General features: G+C 49.0%; 2 protein-coding genes across 3 annotated transcripts; both read right to left on the reverse strand.

The window, feature by feature from the left end:
- Positions 1-11,315: 11,315 nt before the first annotated feature.
- LOC123074024 (uncharacterized) lies at positions 11,316-13,175 on the reverse strand. Of its 2 annotated transcripts, none has more exons than XM_044496981.1 (2): positions 12,971-13,175; positions 11,316-12,855 (listed from the first exon to the last, which is right to left on the reverse strand). In XM_044496981.1, the coding sequence occupies exons 1-2, from the start codon at positions 13,085-13,087 to the stop codon at positions 12,652-12,654; spliced, it is 321 nt and encodes a 106-aa protein (XP_044352916.1). In that variant the 5' UTR covers positions 13,088-13,175; the 3' UTR covers positions 11,316-12,651. The 2 variants fall into 2 exon arrangements, 1 of the variants encoding a protein (XP_044352916.1); XR_006435827.1 differs by having other exon boundaries at positions 12,718-12,855; positions 12,940-13,091.
- Positions 13,176-13,812: 637 nt separating this feature from the next.
- On the reverse strand, positions 13,813-18,570 carry LOC123077230 (nascent polypeptide-associated complex subunit alpha, muscle-specific form). The gene is made up of 6 exons (XM_044499463.1): positions 17,506-18,570; positions 16,254-16,370; positions 15,644-15,778; positions 15,329-15,541; positions 14,376-14,810; positions 13,813-14,279 (listed from the first exon to the last, which is right to left on the reverse strand). Exons 1-6 carry the CDS (start codon positions 18,466-18,468, stop codon positions 14,241-14,243), a joined length of 1,902 nt encoding a protein of 633 aa, XP_044355398.1. The 5' UTR covers positions 18,469-18,570; the 3' UTR covers positions 13,813-14,240.
- Between the last annotated feature and the right edge of the window lie 3,552 nt (positions 18,571-22,122).

Raw genomic sequence — 22,122 nt, forward strand, 5'->3', positions numbered from 1 at the left:
ACGCTCTCTGTTTGTCGGACTGAATTATCCGATTAACCAGGAGATAACCGACGGCAAGGATCATGATGGCAGCACGGTTTCGTTCATCAGGCAAAACTATGTGTCCACAGCGTACCATGCGTCTCTGCATGCACCATACCCTGATATGTGCCGCCACGCTCTGCAACCCAAAGTAGGAGAGAGGGTCGCAAGTATCAGACTTCGACCTGCTGGCTGGAGTTTCCCCCGTCAGGCACCCATCTGGTTCAAGCCGTCAGCCAATCTCCACAGCTTAATAAATAGTAACGTCTAACTGAGCTAGTTAGTTAGATGCGTACACTTGGTGTAGTAGGATCTTTATTTAGTTTGATGCATACACTTGTTCTTTTTTGGTAGCCCTTTTGTAATGATGGCTGATATTTGGTTTGGAAGAGAGAGTTGTGTCTTCACTCTTCTGGCCTGCTTACTGCTTCTGTTGCACCCACAGCCCTGGTTGTTGCTGCTGCTGTTTTCAATGTACAATCAGTAGTATATTTCGTCTGTTGGTTGAATAAATGTGTTATTAGAACGACAAACACAATGTTTTGGAAGTCATTGCACGGTTTGATCCTTTAGTGCCCCGTACCGTACGTAGCGCATACTATTTTTTGTACGGAACACATTTTCCACTTGTTGATAACATGCAGCCCACTGATGAAGGCCCAATAGAGAAGCCCATAATTAACTAGAAGGGAGGCTCTCACATGAATCCGGCCCAGGTACATGCTCATGGTCCCCTAAAGATAAATAAGTAAATAAATAAATAAATAAATAAAGCTAAATGCTCATGCACCAGTTCTTTGGGAAAATAGGTAGCCCAGTATTTCTTTTTGAAGAATACCCAAGCTAGGCCTATTTGTTTTCTCTGAATTACTGGGCTGCAAATCTTTCAAGACGAGGAGGGATGCATTCCGGCCTGGCTTAAGAGTATGGTCAATGTCTGTTAAAAGTAATATCAAAAGGGGTTGAAAATTCCAAAAAAATTATAGCAAATGGGATATAAGTTTCTTTTTTTGTTTTTATTCTTCACTGATATCTTATATGTATTTCATTGAATTTAACATGACATAGTACTAATTTATTTTTAAATTTGTTTTAGTATGGCTATTAATTTTTGGATTAAGAATATTTCGTTCCCCAGCAAAAATTTGCGAATTTTCAAAATTTCCCACATATTTAGTTAATTTTTTGACCCTGGTACTGACCAGAAAATGGCCAGCAATTCTAAAAATGGAAAACGGGCTGCAATAAATTCCATATGAATTAGAAAATGAGTAAAAATTATAAAAATAATAGCAAATGGGCTGTACACGCCACAGATTTCGAGGCTGACTTGTTTACGCAAGGCTTTGTCAGTGAACACACGATTCTAGCAGCAGTGACTGTTGGATGTCCATCCAACGGCCGACGTGCTTCTTCAATCTCTGATCTTCCTGCTCCAGCCGCCTAAACTAGCGCCGGCGGGACTGCCTGCTCCCTCCTCTTGTGGCCCGCTGTGATGCCGCGCAGGCTTCCCCGGCCCACCCTACTCCCTCCGCTGGCCTGGCCGCACGCAATCAACTGCCTCCTTATTACGCGAAAAAAATGATTCCTCCCACTGACATCTGGGGCGCACCGGTTGGGAGGCTGACCTGTGGGCCTACTAAGTTGACGCGTACGCAGGGCTTGTCAACTTAGTCAACAAACGATTCTAGCAGCAGTAACCGTTGGATTTGAATCGAACGGTCCTGCTGCTTCTTCAATCGCTGCTCTTCTTGCACCAGCCGCCCAAACCAGCGCCGGGGAGACCGCCTGCTCCTGCCTCCAGTGGCCGGCTGTGCTGCCGTTGAGGCCTCATCGCCCCCTACTACTCCCACCGCTAGCCAGGCCCTGCGGCGACGGCAGCCTCACACCGCAGCCGAACCAGTGAACCCTCGTACTCCTCTCCGCGTGGGCATCCACTGCCGCGTCTTCCCCGGCTCCGCGTCGTCCCCTTCCTAGGCCTCGCCGTCGTCCACCGCCTTGGTGCTCTCGGCGCGGCGTGGTCAACGTGGTCAACGACATTCCATCGGAAGAGTACTGTACGTGGAGAGGCTGACAGCTGGGTCCACGGCCACAGCCCAGTTTTTTTGTGATTTGCCAAGTAAGTCGCTTTGTCAGGCCTGTTGGGCTGCAAATCTTTCAAGACGAGGAGAGCTTTCATTCGGCTGGCCGAGAAAATGGCCCATCAGTAATGAGAAATGGGCTGTACATTTTTAAAACACATCAAACCGGCAATTAGTTTCAAATATCTTTTTTTTCATTTCGAGATTTTAAATTACATTAATTTTTATGCGTGGAGAATTTGTTGGATTTTATATTGATATACATTTATTTTTAAAATCAGTTTGAATGTGAGTCGAAATTTCGGGATTAAAAACAGTTCGGACCGCACCGAAATATGCAAAATTTCGTATAATTTTTTAACCGTGGCCACAATATGGGCTGTAATGCTAACAAAAAGAATATGGGCTCCAAAAAAACCTTAATAATTAGCAAATGGGCTGTAAATTATTAGAAATAATGGCAGATGGGCTGTATGCTGTTTTCCACAGATTTGAGGCTTTCCTAAAAAAAGGTTGACGCACAAGCACTGACTGTTGGATGTCCATCCAACGGCCGTCGTGCTTCTTCAATCTCTGCTCTTCCTGCTCCAGCCGCTCAAACAAGCGCCGGCGGGACTGCCTGCTCCCTCCTCCCCGCGGCCGGCTCTGCTGCCGCGCAGGCCTCACCGCCCCACCGTACTCCCATCGCTGGCCTAGCCATCCCTCTACTCACCCACACCTGCTGTTATTCTCCGGCGACGGCAGACGAACCAGTAAACCCTCGTACAGTCGTACTCCCCTCCGCGTGGGAAACAACTGCCGAGTCTTCCCTGCCTCCGTGTCGTTCCCTTCCTAGGCCTCGCCGTCGTCCACCGCCCTGGTGCTCTCGGCGCGGCCTGGTCAACGTGGTCAACGACCGACATGCATCTGAAGTGGACTGTACGTGGAGAGGCCGACAGCTGGGTCCACGGCCGCACGCAAGGAAATGCCTCCTTATTACGCGCAAAATAATGATTCCTCCACCTGACATCAGGGACCCACCGAAAGGGCCTCTGTATTTCGCGAAAAAAACGTTACCGCCGCTGACAGCTCGGACCCACCAGCTATATCTTCGCACGCAAGGAAGTGCCTCCTTATTACGCACAAAAAAATGAATACTCCCCCTGTTAGCTGGGACCCAGTATAGTGGCAGGCTGACTTGTGGGCCTACTAAGTTGACGGGGACGGAGGGCTTTGTCAACTTAGTCAATATGCACGATTCTAGCTCCAGTGACCGTACGATGTCCATCCAACGGCCGTAGTGCTTCTTCAACCTCTGGTCTTCTTGCTCCAGCCGCCCAAACCAGCGCCGGTCGTGCCTCGTGCTCCTGCCTCCCGTGGCCGGCTGCGATGCGGCGGAGGCCTCACCGCCCCCTACTACTCCCACCGCTGGCCAGGCCATCCCTCTACTCACCCACACCCCCTGTTATTCTGCGGCGACGGCAGCCTCACACCGCAGCGAACCAGTGAACCCTCGTACTCCTCTACGCGTGGGCATCCACTGCCGCGTCTTCCCCGGCTCCGCGTCGTCCCCTTCCTAGGCCTCGCCGTCGTCCACCGCCCTGGTGCTCTCGGCGCGGCGTGGTCAACGTGGTCAAGGAACGGCTTCCATCGGACGTGGACTGTACGTGGAGAGGCTGACAGCTGGGTCCACGGCCGCAGCAAGGAAGTGCCTCCTTATTACGTGCAAAATAATTATTCCTCCACCTGACAGCGGGGACCCACCGGACGGGCCACCGTATTTCGCGAAAAAAACGTTTGCCCCTGACTGCTGGGACCCACCAGCTACATCTTCGCACGCAAGGAAGTGCGTCCGGGCAAAAAAAACGATTCGCCCCCCTGACTGCTGGGACCCACCAGCTACATCTTCGCAGGCAAGGAAGTGCCTGACAGTCGGGACCCACCTGGTCGAAGCGTACGTAGCGTTGTCATTCTGGTCGCGAACGTGTACGTACATATATACTGGTGGATGTAGAGGCGCGCACGTGTCGTAGTAGAGGCGCGTACGTGTCGTAGTAGAGGCGCGCACGTAGCATGTACACGTACGTACAGCGGCCAGGGTGCAAGAAAGAAAATACGGCCACGTATGTGTACATACGGGCGGGGTCTCGAACGCCTACTCGCGCATACGTACGGCCAGGGCTCGTGTACATGGCTGGGTCGGAACGGAGAAACAGCGTCGTCGTCGTGTTCATGGGGAGGCAACGGAATGCGTCGTGTTCATGGGGAGGCAACGGAATGCGTCGTGTTCATCGGGAGGCAACGGAACGCGTGGGAGCCAACCGGCTGGGTCGGAACGGAATGCGTGGTCGTGTTCATCGGGAGGGCTTGGACGGAACAGGCGATGGAAACGAGGCCTGGCGTACCGCACAACGGAGGAAACGGACCTCCTACGTTCGGAACGGGGTCCTGTTGATCGGGAGGGGTGTGGCGTACCGCAAAACGGAGGAAACGGACCTCCTACGGTCGAAACGGGGGTCCTGTTGATCGGGAGGGGTGTGGCGTACCGCAAAACGGACGAAACGGACCTCCTACGGTCGAAACGGGGGTCCTGTTGATCGGGAGGGGTGTGGCGTACCGCAAAACGGACGAAACGGACCTCCTACGGTCGAAACGGGGGTCCTGTTCATCGGGAGGGGTGTGGCGTACCGCAAAACGGGACTCCACGGGATACTGTTCATCTCCACCGTCGACCTCCTCCAGCCTCCACGGGCTACCGTCGACCTCCTCCAGCCTCCACGGGCTCCTGTTCATCCAGCCTCCACCGCGCGCTACTCCACCGGCTACTGTTCAACCACCCTCCACGGCACCCCTCCACCGTCTACTGTTCATCCAGCCCTCCACACCACGGGGTCCTGTTCAACCACCCCTCCACGGGCACCCCTCCACCGTCTACTGTTCATCCAGCCCTCCACACCACGGGGTCCTGTTCAACCACCCCTCCACGGGCACCCCTCCACCGTCTACTGTTCATCCAGCCCTCCACACCACGGGGTCCTGTTCATCCAGAGGCAACGCCACCGCTCACTGTTCATCCAACCCCCCCCCCCCCGCAACGCTCACTGTTCATCCAATCGATCGGCTTCAGTTAGCAGCAGTAGCGAAGGAATCGCTCGATCGGGTTCAGTTAACAGCCATCGATCGATCGCTCGGGTTCAGTAACGCGTAGCCTGCAGTGCAATCGCTCGGGTTCAGTTAGAGCCCAACGCCTCGCTCGGGTTCAGTTAGAGCCAACGCCTCGCACACACGCGCGTACGTGTACGAGAGAAACGCGCATCGCTCGGCCCCCGACCTCCCACCGTAACCGGGAACTCCCCGAAATTTTCCTCGCCCTCGCTTCTACCACGGTTTTTTCCGTCATGGACGGCCCAAAGAATGTCATGCAGCTGCGTCTCCGGCCCGCCCAGGACGAAAAGCCCATTTTCTGTCATGATTTTTTGTCATAGAAGTAGGAGCCCACCACATCTATGATGATACCGGGTTTTGTCAGAATTATCGTCACAGAAGTGTCATATGTATGACAGAAAAAAAAATTCGGTCGGCCCAAAATGTCACGGATGTGTCTTTTTTTACTAGTGTTACTCTGTTTATTTGAATAATACCTTCAATGGTCTTGCACCTAAAATGAATGGTTTATTGAATCTCGATCGTAGTGATACACATGATCATGCCAAAAGATATAAGATAGTAATGATAGTACCACATACTTGTGGCACTGCCATTTGAGTCATATTGGTATAAAACGCATGAAGAAGCTCCATGTCGATGGATCTTTGGACTCACTCGTTTTTGAAAAGATTGAGACATGCGAACCATGTCTATTGGTATATATGCATGAAGAAACTCCATGCAGATGGATCGTTTGGACTCACTTGATTTTGAATCACTTGAGACATGCAAATCATACCACATGGGCAAGATGACTGAAAGGCCTCGTTTTCAGTGAGATGGAACAAAAGAGCAACTTGTTGGAAGTAATACATTTTGATGTGTGCAGTCCAATGAGTGCTGAGGCATGCAGTGGATATCGTTATGTTCTTACTTCACAGATGATTTGAGTAGATGCTGAGTATATTTACTTGATGAAACACAAGTCTGAATTATTGAAAGGTTTAAGTAATTTCAGAGTGAAGTTGAAGATCGTCGTGACAAGGGGATAAAATGTCTATGATATGATCATAGAGATGAATATCTGAGTTACGAGTTTGGCACACAATTAAGACATTGTGGAAATTGTTTCACAACTAATACCGCCTGGAACACCATAGTGTGATGGTGTGTCCGAACATCATAACTGCACCCTATTGGATATGGTGCATACCATGATGTTTCTTATCAAATTACCACTATCGTTTATGGGTTAGGCATTAGAGATAACCGCATTCACTTTAAATAGGGCACCACGCAATTTCGTTGAGACGACACCGTATGAACTATGGTTTAGAGAAACCTGAGCTTTCGTTTCTTAAAAGTTTGGGGCTGTGACGCTTATGCGAAAAAGTTTCAGGCTGATAAGCTCGAACCCAAAGCAGATAAATGCATCTTCATAGAATACCCAAAGCAGTTGGGTATACCTCCTATTTCAGATCCGGAAGCAAAAGTGATTGTTTCTAGAAACGGGTCCTTTCTCGAGGAAAAGTTTCTCTCGAAAGAATTGAGTGGGAGGATGGTGGAGACTTGATGAGGTTATTGAACCGTCACTTCAACTAGTGTGTGTAGCAGGGCACAGGAAGTTGTTCCTGTGGCACCTACAGCAATTGAAGTGGAAGCTTATGATAGTGATCATGAAACTTCGGATCAAGTCACTACCAAACCTTGTAGGTCGACAAGGATGTGTACTACTTCAGAGTGGTACGTAATCATGTCTTTGAAGTCATGTTGCTAGACAACAATGAACCTACGAGCTATGGAGAAGCGATGGTGGGCCCAGATTCCGACGAATGGCTGGAGGCCATAAAATCCGAGAGAGGATCCATGTATAAAAACAAAGTATAGACTTTGGAAGAACTACTTGATGGTCGTAAGGCTGTTGGGTGCAGATGGATTTTAAAAGGAAGACGGACAATGATGGTAAGTGTCACCATTAAGAAAGCTCGACTTGTCGTTAAGATGTTTTCCGACAAGTTCAAGGAGTTGACTACGATGAGATTTTCTCACTCGTAGCGATGCTAAGAGTCTGTTGGAATTATATTAGCAGTTACTGCATTATTTATGAAATCTTGCAGATAGGATGTCAAAAAAAACATTGTTTCCTCGACGATTTTCTTGAGTAAAGGTTGTATGTGATACAACCAGAAGGTTTTGTCAATCTTGAAAGATGCTAACAAGTATGCAAAGCTCCAGCAATCCTTCTAAGGACTGGAGATGATCAAAGATTTTGGGTTTTTACAAAGTTTATGAGAAACTTGTATTTCCAAATAAGTGAGTGGGAGCACTATAGAATTTTTGATGAGTATATGTTGTTAACATATTGTTGATCAGAAATGATGTAGAATTCTGGAAAGCATACAGGGTTATTTGAAAAGTGTTTTTCAATGGAAAACCTAGATTAAGCTACTTGAACATTGAGCATCAAGATCTATAAGGATAGATCAAAAACGCTTAATAGTACTTTCAAATGAATACATACCGTGACAAGATTTTGAAGGAGTTCAAAATAGATCAGCAAAGAACGAGGTCTTGGCTGTGTTACAAGGTGTGAGTATTGAGTAAGACTCAAGACCTGACCACGGCAGAAGAGAGAGAAAGGACGAAGGTCGTCCCCTATGCTTTAGACGTAGGCTCTACAGTATGCTATGCTGTGTACCGCACCTGAAGTACGCCTTGCCATGAGTCAGTCAAGGGGTACAAGAGTGATCCAGGAATGGATCACATGACAGCGGTCAAACTTATCCTTAGTAACTAGTGGACTAAGGAATTTTCTCGATTATGGAGGTGGTAAAAGAGTTCGTCGTAAAGGGTTACGTCGATGCAAACTTTGACACTAATCCGGATGACTCTGAGTAGTAAACCCGATTCGTATAGTAGAGAAGTTATTTGGAATAGCTCCAAGTAGCGCGTGGTAGCTGCATCTACAAGATGACATAGAGATTTGTAAAGCACACACGGATCTGAAAGGTTCAGACCCGTTGACTAATAACCTCTCTCACAAGCGAGATATGAACAAACCCCATGGGTGTTGGATTCATTACAATCACATAGTGATGTGAACTAGATTATTGACTCTAGTGCAAGTGGGAGACTATTGGAAATATGCCCTAGAGGCAATACTAAAATGGTTATTATTGTATTTCCTTGTTCATGATAATTGTCTATTGTTCATGCTATAATTGTATTAACTAGAAATCGCAATACATGTGTTAATACATAGACCACAACATGTCCCTAGTAAGCCTCTAGTTGACTAGCTCGTTGATCAATAGATGGTTATGGTTTCCTGACCATGGACATTGGATGTCATTGATAACGGGATCACATCATTAGGAGAATAAGACCCAATCCTAAGCATAGCACAAGATCGTGTAGTTCGTTTGCTAAGAGCTTTTCTAATGTCAAGTATCGTTTCCTTAGACCATGAGATTGTGCAACTCCCGGATACTGTAGGAATGCTTTGGGTGTACCAAACGTCACAACGTAACTGGGTGGCTATAAAGGTGCACTACAGGTATCTCCGACAGTGTCTGTTGGGTTGGCACGAATCGAGACTGGGATTTGTCACTCCGTATGACGGAGAGGTATCTCTGGGCCCACTCGGTAATGCATCATCATAATGAGCTCGATGTGACTAATGAGTTAGCCACGAGATCATGCATTACGGAATGAGTAAAGAGACTTGCCGGTAACGAGATTGAACGAGGTATTGGGATACCGACGATCGAATCTCGGGCAAGTAACATACCGATAGACAAAGGGAATTGTATACGGGATTGATTGAGTCCCCGACATCGTGGTTCATCCGATGAGATCATCGTGGAACATGTGGGAGCCAATATGGGTATCCAGATCCCGCTATTGGTTATTGGCCGGAGAGGTGTATCGGTCATGTCTCATGGTTCCCGAACCCGTAGGGTCTACACACTTAAGGTTCGGTGACGCTAGAGTTGTTATGGGAAATAGTATGTGGTTACCGAAGGTTGTTCGGAGTCCCGGGTGAGATCCCGGACGTGATGAGGAACTCCGGAGTGGTCCGGAGGTGAAGATCGATATATTGGACGAAGGGTATTGGAGTCCGGAATTGTTCTGGGAGTACCGGGTGACGACCAGCGTGACCGAAAGGTGTTTCGGAGGCCCCGACAAGCGTTGGGGGGCCTTATGGGCCAAGGGGAGGGGGCACACCAGCCCACTAAGGGGCTGTGCGCCCCTCCCAACCCCTCTCACGTAACATGGAGAGGTGGGGGCGCCTCCCCTAGGGCAGCCACCCCTCCCGACTTGGGGGGCAAGTTTCCCAGGGTGGGGGCGCCCAAACCCATCTAGGGTTTCCCCTGTGGCCGCCGCCCCTCCCCTAGGGAACCCTAGGGCGCCTCCTCCAACCCCTTCCCCTATATATAGTGAGGGAGAGAGAGGGCAGCTGCACCCCTTGCCTGGCGCAACCCTCTCCTCCTCCAACTCCTCCTCCTCCTCCGTAGTGCTTAGCGAAGCTTTGCCGGAGAACCACGAGCTCCATCGCCACCACGCCGTCGTGCTGCTGGAGTTCTCCCTCAACTTCTCCTCTCCCCTTGCTGGATCAAGAAGGAGGAGACGTCCCCGGGTTGTACGTGTGTTGAACGCGGAGGCGCCTTCCGTTCGGCGCTAGATCGGATCTTCCGCGATTTGAATCGCCGCGAGTACGACTCCATCAACCGCGTTCTTGTAACGCTTCCGCTTAGCGATCTTCAAGGGTATGAAGATGCACTCCCTTTCTCTCGTTGCTAGCATCTCCTAGATTGATCTTGGTGACACGTACGAAAATTTTGAATTATTGCTACGTTACCTAACATCTCCCTCTCTCCCTTCTAACAATAGGCTTTGGCAGTTATCTGTTTCTAGGCTTCTATGTGCTAATGGCAGCACGATCACCTTCACTAAGCATCCAAGAGGCTTGCTTGCAAGGTTCGCAGGGGCGAACGCACGTACACGATCGTGGGGCCGAATGCCCCCACTCGATTTTTTGGGCCACTTATACTTGGCTTCAGATACGTGGCTTTGCCCCCGCTCGGCCCATGGTATTTGCCCCCACTGCCTGGCTACTTCTCTACGGATCTGTTATATAAAGCCCAGCCCATCTTCTCTCGTGTGGAAAAAGGACAGCACCGGAGGAGCCCATCTTAGAGAGATTGAGACACGAGGCAATGCATACGAGCAAGCTAGAAGCGTACGCGTTCGTCAAACAAAAAGAAAAGGAAAACGTTTAAATACATCCGGATGATTTCTCTAGAAAATAAGCCATGTCCCCTGCACGCCACGCGTCCGCATAGGGCCACGCCACAACCACCACACGCTCGTTTCCTTTTTTCTCCTACTCAGCGTCTCAGCTAGATCCCCTTTTTTCTCTCCTAACTCTGTCTCGCACAGCAGCATATTCGCCATTAATCCTGGTCGGAGGAAGCCGTCCCATATCTTCGCCATTAGCCTCGTCGGAGAAACCCGCGGGGCAACTTGCAGCAGCCGGCAGCGAGCCTGCGACCTTCCGCACTCCAGCAGTCGGCGACCTGCAGCTCCCCACGCCGGCTTGTTGGTTCTGATGTTGAAAAGCGCGACGGTGCTGCCGGTGTTTGAAGAGCTCGTCGGTGCTACCAGTTGGCGTCCAGTGTTGCATAGGGTGCCGATGCAGCGTCGTCGGCGTCGAGTTTTTTGGAGCGCCCAGTATTGCGGAATGGCCGGGTCGTGAAGCTGCCATGGGACGCAATGGAGCTCCGCCGAGGCTGCAGCGCCGCCGGGGCTGCAATGGAGCTTCGCCGGGCGGTGGCGGTGCTGCATTGGAGCTTTTGCCGCGCTGCCGGGGTTGCACTGGAGCGCCACCGGGGCTGCAATGGAGCGCCGCCTGGACTTCAATGAAGCTCCATCGAGGCTGCATGCCGGATGGGGCACGACTCCGCCGGGTCACCGGTGCTGCAATGAAGCCCTCGTCGGCGGCCACCGGTGCTGCAATGAAGCCCTCGGCGCCGGCACCGGTGCTGCAGTGAAGCCACCATCGCCGGCCGCCGGTGCTGCAATGAAGCCCTCGTCGCCGGCCACCGGTGCTGCAATGAAACTACGTCAGCGCCGGCCATGGGTTGGAGCGGCTGTGCTAGTTGGCGGCGACAGAGAAGTCCACTGCGAAGAAATGGGCATGGGGGAGACGGCAGGCTGTTGCGTGCGTTTGCTGACTCGAGAGGAAAAGGTGGGGGCAGGTTGATGCGTTGACCCATCTACGGCTACACAAATGAATCCGATGGCTACGGACCCGACTGATTTCGCGAGAAAATCAGTCGGTTGATTTGTAGCAGCCGCCAAAAGAAAACTGTATCATTCGTCCGTCGGTTGGCTTCTCGCACGACCGCCGAAGCGAAACGAAGCTGCCGCTGGCGCCGCCGACACCCAACTATCAGCCTTGATCTGCAGTTCTGCACGTACACGCCGAGTCGCCGACCGGCCGGCCGGCCCGGGTTGCCGTCCCTAAGGAGAAAAACTGAAAAAGACGTGCGCCACTCATCAGCCCTAGGTTCAGTTCTGATCTTTCCCTTTTAATTTTCAAAGTATTAGTCTATTCTGCTTCCATGTTTAAAAGGTACAAGTTAGTAATTAGGTTGACTCAATCTAGCTTCATATAACCACTTCGTATGAATAAGTTTAACCACTCCAGAAACCCTAGGTTGAGTTCTGCTGGGAGTAGAATAAAATATATAGACTATAGTATTATACTGACTTGATGTACATCAATTTATGTATCATTTAACTATTTGACATTGCCAGGAAAGCTAATGGAGAGATATTTTGCAAAATCCACAACTGGTAGTATGCCTGAAATAGTTGATCTGGACAAGCTTACTCGGGATCCATCTAAAGGGAAGAGACTTACAGATTATAATATCAAACAGCATGAGGAGATTAGGAGAAAGTACCTGACATGTGGGGCTTATCAACCTTGTCCAGCCAAGTTTAAACCCAGGTGGATTGGTAAGAGTAAGCGGTATTTCAATCCTGAATGGTATGATCTCCCTATGTTTGAAAATGATTTTTTTTTCATGCAGCCTGAAGGCTAGAAATCAGGGACATAGCAACAAAAAGGGATGGCATACCCATATTTCTCAAGTTATTCTGTCTTAAGAGGTTAATTTACTTTTATTTTGGCACTGAACATGTCATAGTTATGTGTGTGATGACATTATCTTATAATAGATTATATGATTTTGCTTCTTCGACACTATATGTATGCTTGTGTGGTTGGTCCTTTAGATGATCTGCCCATTAGTTCGTATACATGTTTCTAAAAAAAATTGTGAACCTCTTTGCTCCCACTAGTTTTTCGTCCTGGCTCCGCCCCTGAAGGTTCGGAATACAAGTAAGCCACGCATCACGCATTGCATGCGCCCTGAGGTTGAGGTTGATCATCAACGTCCATCGTGAGGATATACGCCATGACAGGAAAACCAAGCGAGAGGAGCACGGGGATGGCGCAGTTGAAGAACAGACGGAGGTGGTTCTTGTCCCTGCTCCGTGGAACCATGAACGCCAAGATGAAGACAATAAATAGTACACACGCCGTGTTGCCGAACGCCTGCACAGAGGAGGAAAAAGGAACTTGTGAGGCTCCCTCAAAAAAGCAAAGAAAAACATATATATATAGCTTACACGCACATACCCTTGATTATTTATAGCTTACACGCACATACCCTGATTGCGCGGACCCACGGAGGGTTGGTTCTCTTGGGTTTTGGCACGAGGCGTGGCGCCACGGCCGGCAGCCGTCCTTCCTCCAGCAAGCTGCAGCGCACATCGTACGCCGGCATGGGCAGGAGGGAGGGAGGGAGGGAGGATCGAGGTCGATCCGTCGAAAAACTTTATATCTCGATCGATCGCTTCGCCGAGGAGATTAACTTGAACGAATAATCAGGGGTTGGGAATTACAAACGAATATAGTACTACTTTATAGGAGTACTTACGAAAAGGACTCCGATCCGGTCAGGTCAGGTACCGCGTACGTGCTACAAGTGGAGTTCCTGCAGCGTTCTATTCTTAGTAGTAGTACGTACGTACACATCAAGCAAACAAGCACTTCACCGGAAGATGGCTAGTTGACGGGAAGGCCTGAGACTCTGAGCGGTTATGGTTGTGTTTGGATTATAAACCAAAGTGTACCGTACCGAAATTTTTGGTTATGAACAACAGAAGGTTGGCCCTCCCTTTTTTTTAGGCGGACATTGGCCTTTGTTATTAGGAATAAAGACCGAGGGTATGTTAGGTATTAGTCTAATTTTGCCACGTGACACATGTGGTAAGCAATCCAAACTATTCAAAGAAAAAGGTATTAGTCTAATCTTGCCATATCAAATACTCCTACACTACAATACAGAGTAGTTTACTTTATTTTGCTATACTACCAATGTTGGCCAATCCATTGGCAAACAAAACCTTAACAAAAGAAAATCCAAGCTAGCTAAACAACCTTTGGCACAAATTGAACATACCCTAAGTCCAGCTCCCAACAATATGAAAGCAGGGAATATACAGGGGATTAAAATGCAAAACCAATTTCACGCAACATTATGGTGAAAATCATACTCCCAACATCACAGTGAGTGGCCGAGATCCAAAACAACACACCAACGACCTCTCATCACGCATTCCAACACTGCACAGAAACCCTTCTACTCTTTCCAAAAAAACATTCTATTCTATTCCATTCTATGAGTATCAACACTTCAACAACATAAGCACCGCATGTACAAAGGCCCAAAAAGACCTGGAGTGCTTGTGTCAGCAACTGGGCATATCCGTATTCCTGTACCAGCCAAACAGCAGCAAAGGCAAAAATCTACATTGATCATCACAGCGATATATCATAACCAGCGAGCATCGACAAACACTTCTTGCTTTCCCGTCTCAGGGCTCGGAAAAAGAGAGCTGACATGGCCAGGGTTACACCAGACTGTTGTCAACATTCTAAGGCAACATGTCCCTGTCACCACCTGTACAACACCCCTGCATCAAAATTGAGATTGTTACCTCAACCCAAGAGATAAACAAAAAACTGAAATAGACAAGGGATTAGAGATGAAGGTTGGGATTATATCATACTCTTATCCAGGAACATAGGTGTCCAAATGCCACTAGAGCCGCAATCACAATGAAGCCAGCAGTTGTCCACCAGTCAGCATCACCATCACCATCACCATCACCGTTGGTGATTCCAAATGACGACACAGATGGAGTTGATGGAGTGCCGGAGACATTTAGTGTGAGGATGTAGATGGCATAGAGGACCAGCAGTGAGAAGGAAAGAGAGATGAATCGCCCTACATGTCGACTGCAATTTTTTTCAACCCTGGAGGTGCCAAACATTCCGATGGGCAAGCCCACGCTGCCCGCCCCCCAAACGGCAGCAAACGCAGCCAATATCCAACGATCATAGCCACTAGGCAACCAGGGTCGAATCAAAAATATGATGCCCAGCGCAGTACCTAGATCAAATATGTAGCCAATCTGCCTCTTGTTCCAGATCTGATCGTCCTCCTGAGAAGGTGTATAGAATATCAGTATGTCTACTCCATGAATACAATCCAGTTTGTCAAGATAAGTCCCTAGCCTTAGGGAAGACTAGATTCAATCATTTTCAAAACCCCGAAGAAGTCAAACTGTTAGTTGAAAGTAGTGGTTCTGTCACTTGCATTTAAGTTTCGAAAAGAGTCAAAGAGTGGATTTCTGCAAATCAGTGCAAGTGATTCAGTACTTCAGTGTCAGTTATTAAGGAAAGAACCCTCAATTCGAAGCAAATTATCTAGTACCTGAATTCAAGAACAGGTAAATGGAATCGGATAAAACTAGCACTCCCTCCGATCCATATTAATTGTCGCTGATTCAGCCACAGTTAATATGGATCGGAGGGGCTACCTGTTTTACTAGCACAAGCAATAGTAAGCCATTGTAATGTAGGGAACATCCATAATTAGTTTCTTCCTATTATTTTTGCTTCATCCTTTTGCAGATAACATGGTGTCAAGCTTATACAAGACATATTCAAGATCTCTTACCTGTGACCTGATCATTGCACTCCTGTTATCTTGCCCAGCTTCTTGTGTAGTCCTGTTACCTTGCTCATCTTCTTGTGTAGTCACCTCTTTCTCTTGAATGTCCTGAGTAAACACCTTTTCAAAGCTCAGGCTTACAATGGAGACACCATCAATGGCAATTCCAAAGTTCTGTGCCTGATCTGTCAGTATCTTTCTAATCTCCCACCTCACGCGCTGAAATTAAAGGGGAAAGGAGCAAACAATGAGCACCCACAAGTAATATATTCTGCCAAATATATACAAGCATGCCTACACAATGCATAGGGCGAATCATACCTCTTGCTGTGTTAGAAGCTGACTGGCATTGTATTTAGCAACTACAGCTTTCAGTATTTCATGAATGGTTGAATATAACCTCCTCTCATCCAAGTTCTCGCTCGATCTTGTAAGGACGCGGAGGCCAATTTTCACCTGCCAGATAGGGTAAATTTATCGAAGGTATGAGAAAAAACTCATGTATTCTATAATGTAGTCTGGCAGCAAAATAATCTAGGAACACAAAAGCAGATAGCATGAACTAATCCACACGGTAAATGTAAATAAATTGACGTATGGAAAATGAAATTTCTATGGAAGAAACTAAAACCAAATAAAAAATAACCCTTGTATAGAAGAATATATTATGATAAAACTAAACAGAACTGTCAGTCTAGTTATTTTTGATTTGTTGCAGATGAGAATACATTTTCAGAACCAAAGAAAGTGTCGTCAGGTTATTGGTTTTCTGCGTCCTACTTATCTAGAGGTCGGGTGTGTACTCACTGTGTTTTGTATCCCCTTGATACTACATTATGAGTTAATAACATACGCCCTTTATGGGAAACAAAAGGAGCTCTAAATTCCGAAACATAGAAAAATGAAAGCAAAGGTTAAGAGAAATAATTACCATCTCAGGATCTTTGCTTTCAGAAGTGATCTGACCAAGGCTGGGAAAAGAACATATGCCATAAGTCTTTGGACTTTCAGACCTTAGAGGCATCAAACAAGACTCAAAATGATATACCTGGATAAATGCACTGTATGTTAGCTATATATTTGGTCAACTATGCCGATGAATGCGAACTACTCGACAGAAAAAATATTGCTACTAAGAGTTTATGATTGTTCCTCTGTTTTGCTACTTGCCAGTTCCCTGTTTATTTTTTATATATCAGCTAACCACTGCATGTGTGAAGATTGGTGTGCCACCTGATTGCATTTGTCCTTTTACTCCAGTTAGCAAACACAGAGGAATTCAGCCAGTTTTCACCTAAGGGAAGAAGAGGATTGAGAATTTTCCTTCTTGATGGTAGCAATCAACAATTGTAATGGCTCATATATGCAAAGCATGGTTGCATTTCATCCTCCCTTCATAAGATCACTAATCCAAGCAATGTAAATGTTGATATAGTTTACCCACCCCTCTTTTCCTTCTAAAACAGAACAAAATCAGAAGCAAATCCTTACCACGCTATAATGTGGCGAATTTAAACTTTCTTTACACAAAACAATATTTAGACACTTCAGTATTCAAAATGGAAGACACGGCTAATTGAGCAACTACTGTATAAAAATAATAATGTTCCATATATGACGGCTTCAACAATGACACAAAACTCACCACGATTAAATATGCAAAACAGAATATAAAAGAAATCAGTATTTCTGCCCTCAACCAGGTTTAGGGCAATTACGAGAGAGAAAACGCCAGTGTGAGAGACCTAAAAGTGATGTTTGATTGTACAGGTGGAAACTGGTGCATGTTTTTACCGTGCACAAGGTGATATAATTCACAAGTTCAAGAAATGTATCACTCCAATAGTTTAACATGAATTTCACCTGAGTGGGTGCAAGGTAATAAGTATAAAGAGCAAAGGTCAGACACAATTGATCGGTCAATAACAGTTCTCTATGTAGTATGTACCCTGACACTTCCTACAGAATGCTGTGTTGCCATACCACTAGAAAATGTCAAACTGCAAACCACAGCTCACAAACAATTGCACAATTTAAACCAGCATTATGTGCATCCTTGATCTACCAATGCTAACAGAATTCACAAAACATAATCTAAAGAGCATGCGATATACCACGTCCAACCAAGACTCCATATATTAATACTACGATTGAAACTGAAACATTGGCAGAATATTACACACCTTGCCCTTGAGCGTGGAAGTCCTCGTAGTCATTGCTGTAATCTCAGGTATTATAGGATTGGGTGTGTCCGATGGAGTGGGCATTAATTTTGACTGTTGGGGCATAAGCAGTTGTTGCTTCAGCGCTGACGATGCATCATCCCTGGCTGGCTCTGCATTCCAACGAAAGAATCCAGACCCAAGACAGACATGATTGTCCTCATTCCCATCCTCCTTCCCCTTCCTCTTCTCCTCCTCCCCCTTCTTCTCTTTAGCTTTAAGTCTGGACGTCTCGGACCTCAACCCATCTTCCATCCTCTGCACCGCAGGCATTCTGGTTGTCCGGTCTGCATCTACATCACCCACCCATTTGCTCGGTGTTGCATGATCTTGCGGGACAGCAGCGTAATGCGTCCGCCTCAAGAGTGTCTCCCGCTCATCAAGAGTTGAGGGCGGAGCAGCGGCGGCGGCGGCGGTACCACCCGGAGCGGATGAGAGCTGCTTCTCCGAGTCAGAGAGCGCGGGCGTCTCGACGGGGTCTTCCATCGCCTTCTCCACCTCCCCTCCCTCCTCGTGCGCGCCCGCCGCAGGCTTGCCGTGGCCGGTCGCCACCAGCTCTAGAAGAGAGACGCGAACCCTGGGGGAGGTGTTGCAGGAAGCTGATGCTGGGGGTGGCGAGGCCGTGGGGGGGCTTCCGCGGCCGCCGCAGTGAACCCGTGGAGAGGCGGGGCAGGAGACCGGTGCTGGGGATGGCGAGGCGACGGGGGGGCTTCCGCCGGAGCGCGGAGACGAGGGCGGAGTAGCAGCGGCCTCATCGCCGGTGCCTGTGCCACCCGGAGCGGACGGGCCCTTGGAGGCGGGGTGCGGAGACGAGGGTGGGGGAGCTGCGCCCGCGCCCGCGCCCTTGGTAGCGGAGGTCGTGCCGCCGGGGCTCGGCGGTGGCGAGGTGGTCGGCGCCGCCGCGCCGTCTTGCCGCGGAGGCATTTCGTCGAACAGGCGGCGTGCGGCGGGGACGCGCTCCGTCTCGCCGCGAGACGCCCTGCCCACAGCCGCAGCGGCTCTCTTGCTTCCTTTTTCTGTTTTTGATTTGATTTGAGACTGAGAGCCCCCGTGGACTGGTCATCACGCCATCACGATCACGATGATTTGGGTCAGGATGCGCTGCGCAGGGAATGGGTGTGGCCATCTGTGTGCCATGTTTTCTCGCGTATAGGAAGCTGCGACGTGGGAATACAGATTGTTGGAGCTGTTGTGTACTAGCATTTTTTTCGAAAGATCCAGCAAAATGCTGGCTTGATTCGATTTAGCAGGAAGCAGCGGACGATTTAGCAGGAAGCAGCGGAAGAACAACATGATGAAGATCCGAAGATCAAAGAAAAAGAAAACGACAGCCCTATTAGCTGCCGAGCTACCCACCACAGTCAACACGACTACAAAGCAAAAAGGGCCTGTCCTAGGCTAAGCGTCACCGTCGCGTCACTTGACCAACGCCGGTATCCTCCGAAGACAGCAGTGCTACCTCTCGAACACTGCGTTGGTTTTCCCTTGAAGAGGAAAAGGTGATGCAGTAAAGCAGCGTAAGTATTTCCCTCAGTTTTTTAGAACCAAGGTATCAATCCAGTTGGAGGTCATGCACGAGTCCCTCACACCTACACAAACAAATAAATCCTCGCAACCAACGCGATAAGGGGTTGTCAATCCCTACACGGTCACTTACGAGAGTGAGATCTGATAGATATGATAAGATAATATTTTTGGTATTTTTATGATAAAGATGCAAAGTAAATAAAACAAAATAAAAACAGCGACAGAAATAACTTGTTGACGGGAGATTAATATGATGAAAAATAGACCCGGGGGCCATAGGTTTCACTAGTGGCTTCTCTCAAGAGCATAAGTATTTACGGCGGGTGAACAAATTACTGTTGAGCAATTGACAGAATTGAGCATAGGTATGAGAATATCTAGGTATGATCATGTATATAGGCATCACGTCCGAGACAAGTAGACCGACTCCTGCCTGCATCTACTACTATTACTCCACACATCGACCGCTATCCAGCATGCATCTAGAGTATTAAGTTCATAAGAACAGAGTAACGCTTTAAGCAAGATGACATGATGTAGAGGGATAAACTCATGCAATATGATATAAACCCCATCTTGTTATCCTCGATGGCAACAATACAATACGTGCCTTGCTGTCCCTACTGTCACTGGGAAAGGACACCGCAAGATTGAACCCAAATCTAAGCACTTCTCCCATTGCAAGAAAGATCAATCTAGTAGGCCAAACCAAACTGATAATTCGAAGAGACTTGCAAAGATAACCAATCATACATAAAAGAATTCAGAAAAGATTCAAATATTGTTCGTAGATAAACTTGATCATAAACCCACAATTCATCGGTCTCAACAAACACACCGCAAAAGAAGATTACATCGAATAGATCTAGCTAATAACTATGGACCCGAAGGTCCACGTTGCTCCACGAGAGAGGGGGAGAACATTGTATTGAGATCCAAAAAGAGAGAAGAAGCCATCTAGCTAATAACTATGGACCCGAAGGTCTGAGGTAAACTATTCACACATCATCGGAGAGGCTATGGTGTTGATGTAGAAGCCCTCCGTGATCGATGCCCCCTCCGGCGGAGCTTCGGAAAAGGCCCCAAGATGGGATCTCACGGGTACAGAAGGTTGCGGCGGTGGAATTAGGTTTTTGGCTCTGTATCTGGTAGTTTGGGGGTACGTAGGTATATATAGGAGGAAGGAGTACGTCGGTGGAGCAACGTGGGGCCCACGAGGGTGGAGGGCGCGCCTGGGGGGTAGGCGCGCCCCCCTACCTCGTGCCCACCTGGGTGATGTCTTGACGTAGGGTCCAAGTCCTCTGGATCACGTTCGTTCCGAAAATCACGTTTCCATTTGCTGGGAATTCCGGATCGTAGAAAGGGAAGATCTAAATATGGTGCAGAAAGACCTAAATCGAAATGAAGGTTTCATTCCGTTTGGACTCCGTTTGATATTCTTTTTCTGCGAAACTCTGAAATAGGCAAAAAAACAGCAATTCTGGGCTGGGCCTCCAGTTAATAGGTTAGTTCCAAAAATAATATAAAAGTGTATAATAAAGCCCATTAATGTCCAAAACAGAATATAATATAGCATGGAGCAATCAAAAATTATAGATACGTTGGAGATGTATCAAGCAGCAGCTCCAACTAAGACTTTCTTTGTCAACGCACCATCCACCCTTGAAGCAGAGTCCAGGCAGATGGCGGAACTCGGTCGGTCCCAGAAAAAGCTTCGTCTTGGACTTATCAGCGATGGCGCACATTGCGCCTGGAGCTTCACCAAAAACAGCGGCGAGCACCAGAGGAGTACCACGTAGAACCTCCAAGCAGTGTCTCAAAAATGTGATGCTCCCAACAGAGGAACGACGTCGGAGACGCCGTCATCACGCCGATCCAACCGGGCCTAGGCTTTCGCCCGGAGACACTACCAACCAAGCCCGAGGAAGATGCCGACACACCTCGGTGGCGCCTCCAAGGAGGAAAATGACACCCTCAGGCGCCATCGGCACCGACTCTTGTTGTGCAGGACTTTCGTCCATATCGTCGCACACCCCCGCTCAAGCCCTACGGAGCTCGTCCATGTCGTTCTCACACCGCCGCCGCCGCAGCACCTTGTTGTTGAAGCCGTGAAGGCATGGTCCACCTCCCCACGGCAAGCATGCAGAGGCCAGATCAGGCCCCGCATCCCGCATCTACCACGGCTGGAGCCTCCCTGCTCCAGCAAGCGCAGCCCTCCTAGATCCAGCGCGGCCCATCAGTGCCCTCGACGCCCTCCACTCGCCGCCGGGTGTAGTGCCGACGCCGCCCTCCGCGGCGCCCACCTCCGCGCCAGGCCAGGAGCAGCACGGGGCGGAACTCAGGCCCTCGTGGCGGCAGCGCGTCAGATCCGCGCCACTGCCACCACCGGACCGCTGCCCAGGCCTACGCCATCCAGATCCGCACCGGCCCTCCTCCTCCTTTACCGCGACCCCTCTCGGCGCCCTCCTCCTCCACCTCGCCATCTCCCGGGCGCCGCACCAGATCCGCTCGCATGACGCGCCGCTCGACGCCGCAAGCCGCGGAACAGCCGCCCATCGCCCGACGAAGCCTCCCCCAGCAGCCAACCATAGATCGCCTCCGACCCGAGGAGATCCGCCGTCGGGCTGCGCCCCGCCGCGAAGCCGGCCGTCCCGCGCCGTCCTGGCGCCTCGTGGGGAGGGGAAGGGCCCCGCCGCCACCAACGTACGCGCGGGCTTTGCCCCACGCCATCCCCTGGCGGCGGTGAGGGAGGGGGCGAGGGTGGAAGGGGGGCTGCGGCGGCGGGCTGGGGTTTTCGCCCGGCCTTTTTTTTGTGGGAATCATCGAGCTTTATTCATTCACTAACATCACCAGCGCGATCAGCCATGAGGCTGGTCACGAGGAAACCAGGGGAGTTCATCCAACAGTCAGACACACCTAGAGTGCTTGCATGTTTCACACACAGGTGAGCTGATGTGTTAGATTGTCTCATTACATGAAGAATGTCAAAGTAAACAAACGATGAGGCTAGCCCTCCAATTTCAAGGAGAATAGGCGCTATAAGAGAGCACG

The sequence above is a fragment of the Triticum aestivum genome, chromosome 3D (assembly GCF_018294505.1).
Source record: "Triticum aestivum cultivar Chinese Spring chromosome 3D, IWGSC CS RefSeq v2.1, whole genome shotgun sequence".
In the NCBI taxonomy this organism is placed as follows: domain Eukaryota; kingdom Viridiplantae; phylum Streptophyta; class Magnoliopsida; order Poales; family Poaceae; genus Triticum; species Triticum aestivum.